The sequence below is a fragment of the Poecilia reticulata genome, chromosome 9 (assembly GCF_904066995.2).
Source record: "Poecilia reticulata chromosome 9, P_reticulata-male-v2, whole genome shotgun sequence".
Lineage (NCBI taxonomy): Eukaryota > Metazoa > Chordata > Actinopteri > Cyprinodontiformes > Poeciliidae > Poecilia > Poecilia reticulata.
In genome coordinates this window covers 6174468-6195008 of record NC_088838.1, presented here as the reverse complement: position 1 = coordinate 6195008, position 20541 = coordinate 6174468, and the positions used below count along the sequence as shown (strand labels likewise).

Genomic DNA, 20541 nt, shown 5'->3' with positions numbered 1-20541 from the left:
CAGTTCCTGAACACACACACACACACACACACACACACACACACACACACACACACACACACACACACACACACACACACACACACACACACACACACACACACACTGCATTCGGGATGTTTTCTCCATTTTTTATTTTTTTTTTGCGCCAAACTTTTCATATTACTAGTGGGGTACTCATTGTGACGATCTAGAAGTCAAATAGCAGATATGTTTTTTTTAATTTATTTTTTTGACCTTTTCATGTCGCCTTATGATCTACGCTGTCCACTGCCGCTGCAGTTTTCCCTGCTGGCCCTGCAGAATGCTAAATGGGATCGATGTGCGCAGCCAGAGCGTGTGGCGGTGCGGCAGTCTGAACCCGGTCGCCTTCAGCGCCTCCGGTCCGCATTATGCTGCTCTGAGTCATGAGCTAAACAATTAGACTAAAGAAGAACATGCGGTTTTTTGCTGAAAAGAGTAGAATTTTGAAAAACTAGGATCACTGTTTGTTTATGTGTGTGTGTTTTGGTGATGATGATTTATATATTTCGGAGCACCGACCAGGAGGTCACACACATCCATCACCAGATTTATTAGCTCTGGGAGGAAATGTGAGGTCCTGAGTCCCGCCCGGACTCCTGGGAGTTTTGGTGCTGCGCTGGCCTTGGTTCTGATCCAGGCAGCAGGCAGGCGGGAGCAGAACCACGCCCCTGTTTTGGAGAGGAGACGACCCCCACCACGCCGGGGACTGCAGCCTCGCCACCTACAAACATCCTCCAAGGCGCCTCCAGAGCAGAAAGACAAAAAAAAAGAAGAAGAATAAACGACTGTCTGGCCAACAGCCCGGAGAGTCCAGTCATCTTAAAGAGAACATGAAGGCATCTGGATTTAAAACTAAACTGAAGAAATGGTTTAAGACATCAGTACATGACGAAGCTACTCGGAAAAAAAAGATGGTGGCTTAGAATAGGACTGTAAGCAGAAGTATTCACAGCCCTGAAAAATGAAAAATGTTCGTCACGTCCAGTGATCAGTGTGTGATGGGGGTTTTATACAGAGATGGAGAACTCAAAAAAATATATAAAAAATACTCAAGTAAGAATAGCGCGACTTCGATACATATTTTTACTCAAGTAGAAGTGAAAAGTAGTCGTTCAAGAAATTGCTCAGTAAAAGTAGAAAAGGATTGAGTAAAAGGCTGGAAAAGAGATTGACAACCCGGTCATATCCTCCAGATTCCGCTCAAATAAAATGTCGCTTGCAGCAGTCTGGGATTTCTCCCTTTCACTTGGATTGCCGCTAGTAGATTTTCAACTGGGCCAATCAGTGAACAGAAGGAGAACTTATGAACGTTATCGAAGAATTGTAGTCTGCTTGTTTTAGCTATTTTATTTTTTATGACATCATCCGACACATTTTAAGCATTAAATAATAATAAAATTAATACACATAACATAATTACAAAGCAATAAATTGTCACTGAAGAAACTTTTTTTTCCCCAAAAAATATCTATAGTAAAAGTAGTGATACATCATAATATTATACTCGATTACATTTATTAGCTTATTTTGGCAGGAACAATGCACACAAACAACAGAATGTAACTGAGTAAATGTATCTAGTTACTACCTAGCTGTGGTTTTATGTGGCAGACCTACACAAAGCAGAGTCCTGGTGTGAAGTGAAAGGATAACAATGCGTGGTTTTCAACATTTTTATGAGCAGAAATCTAAAAAGTGTTGCATGCATGTATATCTAGCCCCTCTGAGTCGCTGCAGTCACAGCTCCACGTCTCTTCAGGTGTTTTTCTGCGGCTTTTGCACATGAAATGGAGCCTGTGCTGGAGTCTTTCCATTTTTCAGTTGTTGTTTTATGTCCTGACTCTGCTTTAAACGTCCGCTGTTTCCTCCCTCAGCTGTGTTTGGTGTTCTCTAACAAACTACTGAGACTTTCACAGAACAGCTGCATTTATACCGAGATTATATCAGACAGATCGACTTTATTTAAGTTATTTCTGAATTAGTATATATGGATTTGAGTATATATGGATTTTATTTAGGGTTAGCAGAGTGAGGGAGAACTGAGCACAAATGCACAGCACACATTTCTGTTTATCTGTACAATCCTTATGTTACGTGACATTAATGCCCCTTTCTATATCACATAAAATCTCAACAGAGTTTTGTCATTGCAGTGGGATAAAGCGGGAAAAGGTTCCATCCTCAAACACTGTGTATTGCGTCCGCAATGTCAATTAAATCCACTAGAGGGCGTTATTGCACCAATAATGCGAAGCTTTCTGATCTAGTATAGCAGGAGGCTGTCGACTACCTGCCGTGTAAATCATGGTATAAAAATGAACGTTTATTTAAAATATAAATGTACAGTCTGGGATGGTAAAAGTACAAGACGGAAAAAACTGCATTCAGTCTGCAGATTGTTGAAGGGGCTTGGCTGAGTTATTTTGCTTTTTAATTAACTTCTGCTGTCATTTTCATCACATCTTAGAGGATTCACGATGGTTCTATATGTGTAGACTCTACGAAAAAAAAATTAAGAGGATAAAATCGTAAAATTTTGAGAATGACGTCTTAATATTACGATAATAAACCCATGTATCCAGAGAATACAGTCATAACATAACGAGAAAAAAAGTCATAATTTAATGAGAATAAAGTCAGAATATTTCGAGAATAAACTGACAATGCTACAACTTTATTCTCGTAATTTTATTCGTTGTTTTTCCTTGTGTGGCCTCAATGCTCCGCTGAAAGCCATTTTGCAGCTGCTCTGCTAGCTAAAGTTTTAGCTAGACGACGCAAACAAGCACATTCGAGCAAAAATCCTACTAGAAAATCTGCCTTTCATTTCAGGTACTGATGTCGGGTGAGAACTCAGAAGGTGATCAAACAAGGTATTATTTTTACGGTTTGCACATTTTTTCCAGTTTTAGTCCAGTTCCAGTTTTACTTGTGAAGCACGTTGAACACAACAACGCTGAGCCAGGTGCTGTATAGATAAGTCAGTAAGACATTTATGACTCACGCTAATGTCGTAGAACACACCAACCTTTCCAGTTTTTAACTGCAATTCAAGTCGTTCAAGTCTAATGAACTGCTTGAAATGTTACAAAGGCAGGAGTGGCCTGCCAGAGGATAAAGATAAGGTAAGCCACTAACTGAAGACTGATGTACATTTCAGGGTTATACACAAAGGTTTTTTTTTTTAATGGAATATGGAACACAAAATACGTTCATTTAAAGTTGTTCTGCAGCAATGGAGGTTGATCATTTTTCTAAATTACTGCAGAAAGTATCATGTTGCTAGAGAAATGATGAGAAAAAGACAACTAACAATGGAAGAGATACAGACCATCATAACACCACAATAAATGTTGGGTCTTTTCTACTGAGAAATTGCAAAGAAAATCAAGATGTCAGTGAGTACAGTTTTCTTCACCATCAGGAGGTGCTCAGAAACTCGAGGAAACTCTGACAGGAAGAGATCTGGCAAACCAAAGCCACAACTGAATCAGAAGACAAGTCTGAGAGTTAATGGCTTCAAGCCAGTGATTGTAGCAATGGTGGACAACGTACTGAACTCTAGTACTTGAGTAAAAGTGTTAATACTCATTGTCAAATCTCACTCAATTACAAGTAAATGTTGTTCGGTCAAAAGTTTATTCAAGTTAAAAAGTGCTGATGTACTTCTGAAAATACTGAAGTAGTCCAAGTAACTCCAAATCCCATTTGTGAGCGGCTGCTGTGACTGGTTCCCTTGTGTTTAGCAGCATTTCAGCAAAGAAAAACAGCAACAGCCGACTACAAAGCTACGCTGAGCCTCAAGGAACGAGTAACGACAAGCTTCCTAGAAATCTAGAGGAGTGAAAGACATGCAGTCCCCCCAAAATAAATACTGAAGTAAAGATACTACAAAAAAAGTACAATACTCACGTAAATGCTCCCTGTTCCCTGTTATAGTAATAATCAAGTCTAAGTCTCATTTGTGAAGTATTTGTTCTAGAATGGAACAAATCTGACCTGCGACGCAAATGGAGACTTGTGTTTTTGGGGGTGAGATTTTATCAAACAAAACTTTATTTTGAACAGCAAACAATTATTTCTCATCTACAAACCGGATTTCTGCATTCATCTTAATCTCGTAGAAAGTAGAACCACAAACATCTGGCAACTTTTACACGTTTGGGTTGCCCGTGCCTGTTGATCAATACAGCATTGGAAAAAACACAGATGCTTTTTGTCCTATTGTTTTTGCTGAGTTGAGATGAAAAATTTTGCACCTTTGACAATTTACAGATCACTTGTAGAAAAAAAATACTTTTGTTACTTTCAATAAAATCTTGTATGTTTAGTTTGTTGAGTAGACAAAAAATGCATTAAAACTTTCATTGGAACATAATTTTTCAACTTGACGATTTTTGCTTTCTTGGAAAAAGGTTTAAACACCCACTGACGTAGAACTTCCTCCTTCCTGCTAACAAGTAAAACAAGTAAAAATGTTTCCCAGATCCACCCCTACACTTTACACACCTACCCCTGTGTCTAACAAAAAAAAACGTGTCCCTGCATTTTAAACTCTTATCGGTTTAACATCTGAGGTGTGTTTGTGCATTCCAGGACTTCCTCCAACTCAGAAATGCCAGATCTCCTCAGAGGCCCCTAAAACAAGCGTCCCTGTTCCTTTGAAACTCGTTTCTCTTTGTTGCTTTGATATGCCAGGTGTTCCTCTCAGGCACTATATAGCGAGCGCTTCTGTGAAGATCCTCGCCACGAGTTCCCATCAGGCCACCGGGCTCACTCGCTTTTGGACACGCTGATGGTATGTGATGTGGCCTCTTCGTTTTCGTCCCCCTGAGGTCCCTCTTCTCCTTCATGCGGAGATGTCCATCTGTTAGCTGCAACACACACATACTATCTCTCTCTGAGCTGTCCATCCCCTTGATCTGAGCCATCAGCTGTGATGGAGGACGATGATGTGGTGCCGCTGTTGCCCAGGCATGCAGCCATGCTGTAACTGGCTGCCGTACAGCTTCACCGGGAGTGATGCAACCAAGTGATGCTCATTTCCTCGATTTGGACCGAGATAAAGAGTTTGAAGAAGTAGTGCTGTTTTTGTTTTTTTGATCTTGTTGTTTTTTAGCATGAGGTAAAACAATTTGGTGCTATCATTTTACTCAATTCCCAAGTTTGTTTGAGCCCCTCAGTCTAAAGCCATGATCCTGAAGGACCGGCGTCCTGCGACGTTCAGACATCCTCTGCTTCAGTTTGCCTGACTCCATTATTAGCTTCTTAACGGAGCTCTGTAGAGTGACTGCATGCTAGGGAAGCAGATTAGTCATTGCAGTAAAGAATGTGGAACACGAGACAATAGCAAGGGCGCTGTAGAAGGGGGAAAAGTTAGGACAACCCCAAAGGCCCCTGACCGACATGGGGCCCCCCATAAAATGTATAGTTTTTTTCTTAATAGAAATAGAAAAAACATTGGGGCCCTGTCAGTTACAAAATTAATCATATCGTGTTTTTTAAATTGTTTTTTGAAGTAAAAGTTTTATGTTACCACTCGCAGACCAAAAAGCACAGGTCCATATTTGCACTAAACACCCCCTTGGATCTGCATGAAATGGTTCGTTCCTGCTTATCGTGCTTGGAGGTGACGGTGTTCAGCAGCAGTCAGTGGAAGACAAGAACGACTGCTGCAGTTACTATGCTGCCAAGAAAAATTATAAAGTGAGGTTTTCAAAGAGAGAGAGAAAAAAGACAAGAGTCAATTTGTAGCCCAGTTTTTCTCCAAGAGAGGTGAGTAGACTGAGAGATTATCAACCATTTAGCATAGTTAGCTTAGCTACAGACTTACTGTTTGCCTCCATTTCTCTAGCATTTAATGAACGAAAGGAAAGAAATTACCAACATATCCATATATTTAACTTGTACCTTTTACCACACTTAACAACAGATGAATCAGTCAGCAGCAGTTCTAACCCTGATACCAGCATCCATCCATCCATCCATCCATCCATCCATCCATCCATCCATCCATCCATCCATCCATCCATCCATCCATCCATCCATCCATCCATCCATCCATCCATCCATCCATCCATCCATCCATCCATCCATCCATCCATCCATCCATCCATCCATCCATCCATCCATCCATCCATCCATCCATTCATTTTCTTCCGCTTATCTGGGGTCGGGTCGCGGGGGCAGCAGCTTCAGAAGGGAGGCCCAGACTTCCCTCTCCCCAGCCACTTCTTCCAGCTCCTCCAGGGGAACCCCAAGGCGTTCCCAGGCCAGCCGAGAAACATGGTCCCTCCAGCGTGTCCTGGGTCTTCCCCGAGGCCTCCTCCCGGTGGGACGTGCCCGGAACACCTCACCAGGGAGGCGTCCAGGAGGCATCCTGACCAGATGCACGAGCCACATCAACTGGCTCCTCTCGACGTGGAGGAGCAGCGGCTCTACTCTGAGTCCCTCCCGGATGACCAAGCTTCTCACCCTATCTCTAAGGTCTCGAGAGCCCAGCCACCCTGCGGAGGAAACCCATTTCAGCCGCTTGTATCCCTGATCTCGTTCTTTCGGTCATGACCCAAAGCTCATGACCATAGATGAGGGTGGGAACGTAGATCGACTTTTTGGCTCAGCTCTCTCTTCACCACGACGGACCGGTACAACGCCCGCTTCACGGCAGACCCTGCCCCAATCCGCCTGTCGATCTCCCGCTCCCTTCTTCCCTCATTCGTGAACAAGATCCCCAGATACTTAAACTCCTCCACTTCAGGCAGGACGATCCCCCTGACCTGGAGAAGGCACTCTACCCTTTTCCAGCTCAAGACCATGGCCTCGGATTTGGAGGCACTGAGCCTCATCCCGGCCGCTTCACACTCGGCCGCGAACCGCTCCAGTGAGAGCTGCAGATCACGATCTGATGAAGCCAACAGGAACACATCATCCGCAAAAAGCAGAGATGCGATCCTAAGGCCACCAAAACGGATCCCCTCAACACCTCGGCTGCGCCTAGAAATTCTGTCCATGAAGGTAATGGAGAGAATCGGTGACAAAGGGCAGCCTTGGCGGAGTCCAACTCTCACCGGAAACGAGCCCGACTTACTGCTGACAATGCGGACCAGACTGACACCGGTCATACAGGGACCTGACAGGCCTTATCAAAGGGCCCAGTACCCCATACTCCCAGAGAACCCCCCACACCCCCCTCCCGAGGGACACGGTCGATCGCCTTTTCCAAGTCCACAAAACACATGTAGACTGGTTGAGCAAACTCCCATGCACCCTCCAGGACCCTGCTGAGGGTGCAGAGCTGGTCCAGTGTTCCACGACCAGGACGAAAACCACACTGCTCTTCCTGAATCCGAGGTTCGACAATCCGACCGACCCTCCGTGAAAAAGGCGAGCAACATTGTGTTCACTGGCAAGCAGATTGATTCACTGCAGCAGATTGTCGACATGCATGTCGACCTACAGGTTCCCCTCACCTGCAGCTTCATGTTTCCATTGAAGCTCCTTGTAGTGAGTCTTGATTTGGTCCAGCTCTTGTTGGAGGGCGTCACTTTTCTCTTTTTCTGCCTGGATTTGTGACCTGAATGCTTCCTCACCAACAATATGAACTACCTTCAATTGCTCTAATTCCTTCTGCAGCAGCCTTTTCGTCTTGTGTTTTATGTCGCTGTGCACCCTGGAAGTGATTATAGCTCGTCTGAGAGACTCTGAATCGGAAAACTCTTCTCCTGTCAGTAGTTCTCTCTTCATCTCCTTGAGTCTTTTCTGCCCTTGTAACTCAGCTTTTGTATTCTCCAGTTCTCTTTGCACGTAGACTAGCTTTTGGTTCTCCTCAAACCATCTTGCTCTCTCCTTTTCCAAAAGAGAGCCAAGTCTCTGGATCTCTCTCTGTAACTCAATGGGAGGCTTTCTGTTCTCAGTCCAGCCTTGCAGATTCTGTCCAGCTCTCCATGCTCCATGCTGGGGTCTCATCTCACCGTTGGAGGAATGTGGCCTTTGGTTCGACATGTTGGAAAAAACAATGTTTGTTAAAATCCGTTTTGATCTGCAAACGATCTCAATGTTCAACTTTGAAAGAGCTTTGCGAACGTCTGAACTTGTCAGTAGTGCAGCAAGCAATGACAAGAATGTAGAAGTTTGTTACATACATACAGAGCTGATGACATCACAAGCAGGACTCTAGTTGTGACATCACAGAGTTTCCCTTCATCTTTGGAATGATGATGTGAGTGTTTGAGAACTCTACCACACTGACCAACCAACCTCCACCATCATCCTCCTCCTCACCTTCCTACCCCCCATATTGGAATTGGGATGGGTTATATAGTGTTAGGGTGGCTCTGATTTATTCTTTCTGTAGATTTTTGTTCATGGTTATTTTTTGTTGAGTCATTGCATCTTAGGACAGTTGTCCCCTCTGGTTTTGGATGACATACAGTTGGAGGTTTTTTGCTCTTTCTCTTTTAGTTTTGGGCAGTTGGTATGATGCGTATCCATGGCAATACTTTTTTAGGTTTATTTTTACGACTGGAAGAAGCAAATCATTATGTCAAAAGCTCAAATAGTGAACTAACTACTGCCACAAATCTCATGAGACTTAAAAAGAAGACTTTGTTCATGCAGAGCAGAGAAAATGTCTTCCATAGTTTGTAATGGGCAAGAATCATATCCCCAAACCCAACATCTTTCTGCCCAGCTTTCAAACCAAACAGCCAGAGAGATATTTACAAGGGAGCAGCAGTAGAGGCAGATGAGATTCATTTACCAGGTCATTACAACAACTTATGGTGTCATCCAAGACTTGTGATTGTGGGATATTGTGTCTGCAACGGGGATATTGAAGTGTTAGCATGTCATGACAGCAACACTGTCTTTAAATGAATGATTGAAACAATATATTTATTACTGACAGAATTTCAAACAATCTTTATAAATTGATAATAAAAAATGATGCCAGTCCAGACAGTCCTACCTTACATTTAAATCACAGATATCTATTCCCACGTCCCTCCTGACCTGACCCTTTATAAATGAAATTAAAGCTGCAGTATGTAACTTTTATTAATAAAAACTACATAGTATTTTCTGAGAAGTCTGGATTTGTTTATGTATATTTTACACGTTGCCTATGACTGTTGCTTGTGGGGAGAGACCTTTCAATAAGCTAAAACTAATTTAAAAAAATGTAAGCAACCTATTTGTATACTGTTGCATGTAAAATTCATAAGCAATAAATATTGTGCCAACATCAGTATTGGACCAAAGAAAACAAGGCAGTTACAATCCCTTAAAATGGTGATGCTTTTTATTGGTCAACTAGACTCAAGAAATTGGAACAGCAGGGGGCCCAATTAAATTTTTTGTCATGGGGCCCCAGATTCCTGGCGGCACCCTGGCCTAAAAGTTACAGGACTCTGGTCCAAGGAATACAGTTTGAGACCACAGATCTAAGAAGATTTATTTAACCCCAATCAGTTTCAGCATCAATCGCTAAATATGATTGATGCGAGAACAGAAAATAATGTGCAAAACAGATAAAAAACACACGGCTGCATTTCAATATTGACCACCATGACTCTGTGCACGGTCACAGGGTGGCCAGGATCATTGTCTGCTCTCGATTACCTGATCAAATCCGTTCAGTCCTCGCTCAGGGCTTGGCGTTTCCATCGCATGATTCATTTGTTGTCGAGTTGTTTTGTTTGGGTGGGTTTTTCCGCTACGCCGAGTGTGTTAGTGCAGGCTCTCATGATCGGTCAAAGTGGTGCAGGGAGGTTAAGGTCAGAGTAAGATAGGTGTCCAGGTCGTGGATAAGCTGCTAGATTTGACTAATCTGACAAATGAGGGCATGCAGAGGAAGTGCAGTGACCCTGACACACAAGTAAACACCTGCTGACACTACACTGTTGATAACGTTTTGAATACACACACCTACAGGTTGGTCATAGAATAGAAATACCCCTTATTGACCCACAGTGGGTAAATCCAGGAAAGGTTAATGCTTGGTATTGAACCACGGCCTTCTGGGTAAAAGTTCAGAACAGATACTGTCAATCTGTTCTGTGATCATGCTAATGCTAAGCTACAGGCACAGACAGGAACTAAGCGGTGCTAGAGAATCTGCTTTTCTTTCCTGTGGAAGAAAAATAAAATAAAAGAGCCCTTTGAAAAGTTTTAATGCGGGTGACCGAAGAAAAGTAGCATTTCTGGATTTCTAAGTGCCCGAATGTCAAGAAATCTGGGTTGCAAACTACCCAGATAAATGAGAAGACAACAGGAAAAAAAGAGATATGGGACATACAAAAAAAATTATACACATTTTACCTTATAATCAAATCTTATTCTTCAATCGCCTTTTATTCATGGATGTTCTCTAATGAAAATTTGTTTTGTTTGGATCATTTCAGAGTAGAAAGACGGTGGACACTTAAGCACGTCACAAATTTTCAATTTTTATCATTTGAAATCTGTCAGTTTCTTTCCACGTAAAAATTATGCTCTACTTTGGCCTGTTACATAAAAATGTACTAAAATAGAGTTGTTTGTGGCTGTAATGTGATAAAACGGGTGTAAAATAATACTTTTGCAAGAATATGTGATTTTAATCAAAACTGATACATTTGAAAATCTGCTCAGTTTTGGGATTTTTTAAACAGACCTTCATATTCATATTCTTGTTCCTATTTTTATTCTTGTTTTTGCCGTTTTTTCTGCCTGGTTGGAGTTCTGGCACACAGATGAGCCTCTGGCTAAACTGGTGGGATTCATCCCTGCAACCACATGTCTAAAGGCTGAACACTACAAACAGACTGAGACATAGAGCCAGGTGGGTAAACAAGGGTTTCAAATAGTTTATTCTTTATTATCACAACTGCTGCTCCACAATTCATTGTCAGAGGGTGTCTCTTGACCCAACGTAGTGATTCGTTTAGAAGACAATGGTCAAATTCCCCAATTTCTAAAAAGTAAGTGCAGAAAAAACATCCTATTACCCAGGAAAACGACATCGGACCTTCCTGAGGAGAAAGGCGGCGGAGGTGGGGTGAGAGAGTGGGTCGGAGGCGATGTTCATGGAGCGACCACACGGTGTGTTTTTTCTGTGTGTAATGCACGAAAGAGCGCCACAAAGGAAAGGAATGACCATTTCTGTATAACACAGGCGCTCGCATGTGGGTTTACTCGTGTCGGGTCGTACTTTTGTTACCGTTTTAAGGCATGGTTAGCCATCTTGGATGGAGGGAAAGAGACTTGAAGCTTAAACGACTGGTCTGACTGTAGGTTTGTTCTTCGACAGATTCAACACCGGCTTCTTAAGGCGGATGCTGAGAGCACCGGAGGAGGGGGTAGTTTTGAGAGCTGTGGGCAGCGACCACACACAAGCCCACACAGAGGGAGTCATGCTCTCACACGGTAGCTGGGAAATGAATGGGTGAATCCAGAAAACTCACAGGTGGACTGGAAGTGAAGGTGGGGGCAGGTCTAGTCATAAACGGGGAACAGAAATGTTTCTTGGCTGCCCATCCTCTGCCACCCCAAAATAAAATTCTCTCTGAAGACAGTGACGAATACACACACATATCAACCAACAGATGGCATTTCGGTGAAACACAGCTGTCCGCTCGCACCTACTCTTAAGTCCGTTTTTGTGTAGTAGCCGTTTCACGGTTCCTCCCCGTTGGAAATAAACAAAAAAAAAAAGTTTAAACTTGACAAAAATAAGAAGCATGCCTCACAAACAGACCAAACAATTCTAACCTAAGTTTTTCAGATTTTAGAGAGTTTTCGTTATTTTTTTGTCATTGGTGTACCATATTAATGCTTCAGCTGAGCTTTACAAGTGGAGCATGCACCAGCAGGGAGCTTCCTTCAGCGCCACGCCGCTGCACTGCAGCCTGTGTACATTCAGATATTTGTGAACCCCCCCGGCTCTTCCCGCACGCGCCTATTCGGAACCGCTGCCGGGGGCACGCGGAGCCAAGCGGCCATGTTGAGAGTTCTAGGTCAGGGAGAGGAGGGGGGAGGACGGGATGTCGGATCATCGCCTCCTAGAATTTGGCCACCAAATTTCTACCAGTAGAGATGCACCGATCCGTTGGCCGGAGATCGGAACCTGCCAACTTTTCCTTCAGTCTGAATCGATTAGAGGATCGAATCCTAACTAAGATCCAACTATTTTTGGTCTAAATATGGAATAACTCGTAATGATTTCATGCACTTTTGTTGAGTTTAATAAAAGTCATTGGAAGTTTTGAGGCTGCAGGTCAACTTGTACCCCCGTTTTGCACCAAATCGATGCCCTTTGACTCCTTTAAATTTTAAATTTGTGCTGTAAACAAACCAGTTTGTCCTGATGTGTGCACCATTTCATCCTGACAGTTTCACCATGTTTACACTGCATATTTAGCACAGTTTTTTATAAAGATGAATTCAGAATCATAATTTAGGAATATCTGAACATTTAAAATATCTTTCCATGTCAAATAATGTTTTTAGGCTAAATGTCTGAAGAAGTAGAAATGAAAGACTGCTATGAATGATTAATTTAATTTAGAGAAAATTTAGGGCTTCATTTTTCAATTTGGTAAAAAAAACAAAGCGTAAAGTTAATTAAAATGCTAATGTCTAAACAGGAAGAAAGGAGCCATGCGATATATTTATTGAATTCATGTACAAAATGCTCAAAATGGCTTTGACGGGAGTACAAACTGACGCTAGTTAGGTACAAAAAGTCCAATGCCAGAGGACGCCATTTTGTTTCTAAGAAGAATAAATACAATTAAAAAAAAAAAAAGTATAGAACATCCAAATCTTCAAAGGTACAATACCAAATGGACATAATGACCAGCATCCAGTTAGGGACAAATGGGGAAAATCTTTAATTACCTCTAACACTTCAATTCATTTTTTTCTTTGCGTTGCAATCTGTAGAAAAAAATATATTAAAAAAATAAAGCAAAATCAGCAGGTCAAACCTCACAGTAAACCAGAATCGACCAGGAAAACCCTGATTGGTGCATCTCCATTGCTTTTAAACTTTTTAATCCATATTTTTCCAAAGTTATTTTGAGTTGTTTTTTTTTTTTTTTTTTTTTTTGTTCCAGTCCCCCACACCCTTAACCGGACAGGACTGCTTTTAAACACGAGAAGAAAAAAAAAAGAAAAAAAAGAAAAGGAACCACGATGAAACTGCCAAATTCAACAGACACAAACGCCTCAATGCACAAGAGACTTTTCTAAGGATTCTAAGGATTGACTTTGCTGTGCAAACCAACTATGCTGTAGGAAACTCTCCATAAAACTCACAAAAATGAACAGAAGCTATGACTAAATATATATATTTTTTTTTATAGACTCATCTATATATTTAGGATATCTAATAAATACATTTGGTGATAGACATAGAACTCTTTCTGAGAACTATTTACATTAAAAGGTGTACATTTGTCAAGAAATAATAAATAGCTATGATGGCAAGGCAAAGGATTATTTTTCTGTGGTTTTTAACATTTTAGTGCTTTTTAAGAGGAGAAAACACAGAAAACTTTGGGCCTCTGACTAAGTGTTCCCGCTAAAAAAAAACAACCCAAAAAAAACACCCTATCCTGACCCAAACTCAACCTTCATGTAATTAACGTGACTGCCCACTTTCAAAACACACATAAAATAATAATAATCTCAGTCTCACCAGCTTCTCCTCTTTATGTCGTGGAATGTGTTCAAGTCTCTTGACTGCTTTTAGGTAGATGGGCTTTTCCCTTCCTGTTAACAGCTGGGGCAGTGAAAGATTAGCGTACAACAATGTACTAGCACCTGGCAAAAAAAAAAAACAGGTTAATGGCCGTCGCCCGTTTAAGGGGGCGGGGAAATAAAAAGGGGAACGCTGTAAAAACGCCACCGTCGTCAGAGAGAGGCAGAACCCATCGAAAACCCGCAAACATCTTCACAATCTCGCATCATTTCGTTTTTTCTCCCTTCTCGCCGCGAACGGCAGAGGTGGACGTTAAAAAAAAAAAAAAAATCACAAAAGGAGCCTGCCGTCTAAAGCTTCAGTCACCACAGGATGTATTGCTGCCGGCTCAGATAGTTTAAACTCGACGTGCGGTCGGTCTGGTTTAGCGTCCACAGAGTCTGCCGGCTGACATGTTTCACAAACATTCACTTCATCTGGGAGGGGGCGGGGCTTTACAAGAGACGGCGTTTGAAAAAGATGACAGTTTTTGTTTACAAAAGCAATTTCAAGTGCAAGGTACCATGCACTGATGTTTTAGTGGCGAGAGGGGCAGAAAAACGGGCCCCACTTCACCGAGGACAGGTCTCACAACTGGGAGAGATGGAAATGTGTATGCGTGTGTTTATATATACGTGTATATATGTGTGTGTGTGTGTGTGTGTGTGTGATACAAGAGAATAATCTCTTAGAAGTGCTTCCCATGGCTCTTGAGGCGTAGAAAAAGAGGCAGTGGGACATTGTGTGGTAACATTCTCTGGCTGAAAGTTGTGTTTCTGGAGGACGGAGAGACGAAAAGGGGGCGGAGTGTCTTTCAAATCCCACTCGTTTGATTGGCACAGAGCGGAGAGGAGCGGAGCGGGCAATGCCCTTAAGACTGACCGCTGATGATGAAGAAGAAGAAGAGCTGAATGTGCGTGGGCGTCTTTGAGCTGCTGCAGTCTGAGTGGAAGTCAGCTGCAGAGGAGAAGAAGACAGCGGGGTGGGACTAAGGGGGCGAGGTGGAGGGGAGCGGGGTCTGAGCAGGTAGAAGTGGCGAGATGCAGATTTTGGGTGGAGGTGGGGTGGGTGGGTGTCGGCTCGGTGGTCCGGGACATTTATAGGCTGCAGCCCAGCTGCTTGGCCGTCTCCTGAGTGTCCTGCAGGCGCTGCAGGCTGGCGCTGGAGTAGCCCTCGTCACTGCAGCTGCTCCGCAGGCTGCCTCGCTCGTCCCCTGAGTCACTCACGCTGCTGGTGCTCCACTCCAGGTCACCCAGCAGGTAGTCCGTCCCCTCCACGTCCACGTCCAGGTCCTCTGTGGAACACACGGGGAAGACCGACGCGGTTACATGCAGTCAAGAAAAACACTCTAGCATCGTCGGAAAATCAGGAGTTGATATTATCAGAGTCTGCAATAACAGCATTAGTAATGCTAATCTAGCTAATCGCTAATATATGTGCTAAATAAAAGTTTAAATGTGAACTCTGTCATCATTTTGTCTTTCAAGGGGCAGTATAATGCATTTTACAGCCACATAAAATAATTTTATAATACCGTCAAGTAACTATATTACTTTCAGTTGTTATAAAACTACTGTACACCAAATATAACTTAAAAGAAACTTCATTTTGTAATTTAAAGTCTTGAAATTGAGACTCTGTCCCTTTAAAAACTCCAGCTCTTTCTGAAACTCCGCCTTTAGGAAGTCATTGTAACCCTTTAGCGATGTTTTTACCAATGTTGTACTGGGAAGTGGCTTGTATAATGAGCTCAGCTGATACACAGTTCCACCAGGTGTTTGCTAATTACTGCTGGCTAGTCTACAGGAGCCAGCAGGGCAGAGCTGCACTGAGACGGAAGCTTAGAAACCATCTCCAAGGTCAAACATTTACAAAACCTGATGATTAGAAAATCAGCCACAAAACTCCAGTCTCTGCAGCCTCCGATGTACAGGATCCAACAATAAGCTACTGACCGTCTTTTGCCACAGAACTAAAAATACAGTGCAGTAGAAGGAAAACTAAAATTTAACTATCAAATTCAGGGATCATTATTTTTTGAATGTGTAGTTCCTGAAAGGACGTTTTATTCGAGCTGTGGGTCCCAGTTTGGTTGACGTAAGCTTACACCAACTAGCTGGTTAATCAGTTGTTAAACACACCAGTTTGTAGATGAAGCTGCTAAACTCCAGTTCTTTCAGCTGCAGCAACAAGACTCAAGTTGGACTTTATCTAATCAGCCTTAATAAAACCTTATTCCCTTCAAACTTGTAGCACAGCTGACTCAGGCAGTGACTCACTCGCTGTGGTTAGTCCATCAATGCTCACAGGTCTGGATCGGAACAGGAAGTTTTAGCAGTCACGCAAGGAGAAATGTGCTGCTTCTATGAAATACAAGGATGTCAAAATGTACCTCGGCTGCATCTCTGTACGGCAAAGTTTAACCATGTGCTGATTTTTATAAAATGTCAACTCTGAAACAGGAGAAGCGAGACATAAAACGAAGAGACGAACTAGATGTGAATTATGGCATAAAAACAGAGAATCCGACGCTGAACGGTGAAAAATCAACACATAACGTGAAACATATGATGATTAGGTGGTGCAGCAGGTGATGAGTGAAGATTACTGATGGTGAGCGTCAATAAATGATTAAATAAATCTAGCAACAGGAAAGAAACTAAAGTGGACATAGCAATAAACCAAGAGAGGATAATACTAATCAAATAAAACTAAATGGAAATGAATGAAGAACAAAATGCAAGAATAAACTAAGAAACCAAAGTAAATACAGAGGAATAAACTGGTATGGCAAGACCTTTCGAGCAATAATTAATACAGAGGACTGTATGGCAAGAATAAACACTATTTCGAGATAAAAGGTAAAATAATATTGTTGAAGTGCCATGGGTTTGTTGAGACCACATTTAGTACTGAGAATAAATATATCTTGGACCATAATGGTAAAGAACTGATCACTTATTTATGTTTTTAATTAGATTTGATATATTTATTTCTTCAATATTATTTTTCATGTCAGTGTTAATGTCATGAGGCTGATGACTCCATGACTCTTTCAATTTGACTCATTAGGATTTGATCAAGAACCAGATTTGATCTTTGTAATTTCTGTCCAGTAAAACTATTAATCTATAAATAAATAGACAGGTCTATATAAAGATATAATCCATGTTTCTGTCTCATATTTGTATGGCATTAAAAGGACCTGGAACTTTAGTTTCCCACTGAAAGCTCTGGTTTGCACAGTAAATGACATGTGGGTGAAGTTTTATGGTTGATACTCTGATGTCCCATTCTCCTGAATGCAGCACAGAGCTGCACCACCAGAATCGGACAGAAACACTGAAGAGAAGAAGAGCTATGATTAATGTAGTTACAGTTCTATCCATGTTTTAATGTTGCAGAGCTCAGTCGTTTGCAAATAGTTCAAAGTTTAAACTGGCATGTTGAACATATTTTATCTGCTCATTTTGCGGAATATTTAACAACTAGAAAATGGCACAAAATAAGAATATTTTTCCACTGATTGGCTGCTGATAGGCCTACCAATTTTAACTTGAATGTTCATTGCATTTTTCGTAGACGCCTGTGAAAATAATTTCTATTCCCATAACTTTTTTGTTCTCTGGGAAATTATCTTGATGATAAATACAGAAACAAGCATAAAAATCAAAACATCTACAATAGTTATAGTAATATTAATGATAAAAGTCAGTGCAAAGTAGCTTGCAAATTCTTTGGTGGGGGGGGAGGAGGGACCTGGATAAAGGCTAGGGGGGCGCTGGCACAAAAAAGGTTGAGAAACACTGATTTAGTTGGTAATGTTGCATGTTCTAAATTACTTGCAGAAACATTGACTGAAATGACTCTTATTTAATGTTGAGGGATTTTTGCCCGTAAGACAAGGTTTGTCTTACATTTTATTTTGAGTTTAAATGTACTGAAGTCTTATTTAAGTTTGAGTGTTTAGCTCGTTAATTGTATTGTTAGAAGCCATTGTTTGCACTATTCAAAGACACTTTTTATTAAACTGTGGCAATAGCAATGGTATAGTTAATTTATATCATAACTATAAGTTTCAGGCTCAGGATTTTTTTTTTTACTTTAAGCCCTGTAAAAGGGATATATATTTTTTATCTTTTTGATCAAATAACAGCTGGAACACCTCTAATTCCCCACCATGAGGTTACTCAGGGTGTTGCATGAATTTTGGTGGATGGATATAAGCAGAGTTCCCCCCAGTATATACATCAATAACAGTAAAGATGAATTAAGCTATGTTTATACAGTAGTTGATGCATCAATTGCACCATCCCTTCACCTGCCCGTCGGCATCACTCGCTATTATCTCCAAATAATGATATCTGCTCAAGGACCTCTGCATTTTTGTAACCTTTAACATTTTTAACACAGAAAGTCTGTGGGCTACTAATGGACTGCTCTAGCGCCCCCTATCAGTGAGCTTAGCAGGTTTTTGGGGGAAACCCTGACATGTATCAGACTTTGAGCCCGAGTTGTTGGCGCTCACCCTGGTCAGAGTCAGACTTGTCCGAGGAGCGGGTGGAGCCGGTGCTGTCCATGCGGGTCCGTTCCACTCCAAGCTGCTCCAGGCGTCTCCTCAGGTGTCTCCGCTCCCGCTGTAGCTGCTCCAAGGTGTGCTGAGCTCTCCTATCGCTCTCCTCTAGCCTCTGAACAGCGGGGCAGACAGGAAATGGAGCCCTTTAGGAGCTGCTGATACAGCCGGACAATTTGTATCCTTTACAGTATTCAGAACCTTTGAACTTTTTCAGATTTGCTCACACTGCAACAACAAATGTTAGACTCAATGGCCTTTAGATGCTCAGCTGTTCTGTGAAGGCCTCAGAGGTCTGTAGGAGAACATTAGAGGACAAACTGCATCATAAAGACCTGCCTGGACATGGCCATCCACAAGCTTAGCAAGGAGTGGGCAGTAGAAAACCAACTCTGCACCTCACCCTGAACCTCCCCTAGTTTGTGGTGTATGGATGTTTCTATTCAGGTGGGAAAGGAAAGCTGGTCAGGATCAACTAACATCCAAAAGTTGGAACGGCCTAGTGTAATCTGACTCAAGAGTCTAGGAGAGGCAAGACTTAAAATGGAGGTTCATAGACGCTCTCCATCTCGTCTGACTGAGTCTGAGCTGCTTTGTAGATAAGAAAGGGCTAAACTCTGAGTCTCTAGATGCTCCAGGCTGTTGGAAAGACTTTGTATCGGTCTATCACATAAAATCTCAACAATTGAAGACAGAGCTTGTGAAAAAACGTGAACATGATTGACGGAATGAATGTGGTAAGCTACACAAAACAAATTCACAGATTAAATGTGTGTTCTTTTCTCAGAATTGTTGTCCAAGTGACAAGGTGACGTCCAACAGATTCACTTCCAGTGGAGGAGCACTGCAGCCTTTGCTATCATGCTCCACTTCATATACAAGTAGAAATACTCAACAGAAATTGCTTTGGGTTCATTTCAAATGTAATGGACATGGAGACGGAAAAGAAAGACGGAAAGGTTTAAAGGAAACCAGGGAGATGAGAGAAAGAAGGATAGAAAATGGCCTAGGAAGTCTGCTTCTACACCTGCAGAAAGAGAAAGAGAAAAGAAAGAAAAGCAAGAAACCTTAGCAACAAACAAATGTGTTTAACTTGTATTAGTACCTTTATATGTTCTTTGGCCTTCATCAGCAGGCTGAGGGTGGTGTGCCTGTTGGCATCTGGTCCCAAAGGAACGAGAGATTTCAAGCGCTCCAGGCACAGCCGTAGATGTGCCCGTCTGGAGAGAGAAGACAGTGAAGTTAAAAAAGGTGGGAAAAAATGGTTGAAGCAATCAAACCAAACTATTTCCTCCTCACAGAAACAGAGGCAAACAATGCCACTGTGTTTTGGTAAGTATGCATTTAACAAGCGGCGTCCACCGTTAACCTTGTGTGGGCTGAGATATTCTTGGATTGCGCCGCTTTAGCGCGTTCTGATCCATACTGCCTGCTGCAAGTAACTTTCCAAAGGGAGGCTGGCTACGCTCTTCAGAAAGGACACATGGGATGAGAAATCCACCTCCTCCGCAAACAGTGCCAACAGGCGCGCATCGTGGCTCAAGTTGCTCGGCGCCACGAGCCGAACTGAATGATTTTCGTCTAAATATGGAGCCGCTTCCTCCCAGCCAGCAGCGTATTACTACGACACACGACTCGGGAACATCGTTTTGAACATTCAGTGATAACCGTGCCCACACACACACTGCAGTCAGTGTTCAGAGCATTGTTCACACATTCTGAAAGGCCCCAAAAAAGATGGGACCACCAGTGGGAGGATGTTCATTCATCAGATTCACTGTGAAGAGAAGCAGCGTTCTTACACTTCCAAAACACGTTGATGTGATATTTTTATCAATGCTCTCTACAAGAGAAGAGCAAAAGCGTCGCATTTATTAACTTTTTTATATATACGTTATACATTTATGAGCTACTATATGATCCAGGGCGGCAAGCGAGTTAATTGTCCCTGCTGTGTAATAAGTAGCAGATGTTTCTCAGTGTGCCTTTGTCTATTTTATGCTGAGACTTTAGTTAAAAAAAAACTCATCCCAACTATTTTGATGTCCCTTTTTTTGTCACGCGTGCAACACTTTCTGCACTTCCTGATCTAAAAGAACAATGGACAGCAGACGAGGAGTACTTCCTAATTACTGAAAGTATAACTGTCGTAGTAAGCTCTCATTGTTGGTCCATGACTTTCTGCTTCCTCTGGTAAGAATGATCTATAAGAACCAAACACTGA

The 20541-nt window shown here is 42.1% G+C and overlaps 1 protein-coding gene across 1 annotated transcript in view; it reads right to left on the bottom strand.

Annotated features, from left to right (window-relative positions):
• Positions 1-10844: 10844 nt before the first annotated feature.
• The window catches only part of mxd1 (MAX dimerization protein 1), a 24868-nt gene continuing 15171 nt past the window's right edge, over positions 10845-20541 (bottom strand). Inside the window, exons 4-6 of the mRNA XM_008417684.3 lie at positions 19423-19537; positions 18273-18432; positions 10845-15038 (exon numbers count right to left, since the gene is read on the bottom strand). Of these exons, the coding sequence (XP_008415906.1) occupies positions 14842-15038; positions 18273-18432; positions 19423-19537 (472 nt within the window). The 3' untranslated portion in view covers positions 10845-14841. The remainder of the gene's footprint in view (positions 15039-18272; positions 18433-19422; positions 19538-20541) is intronic.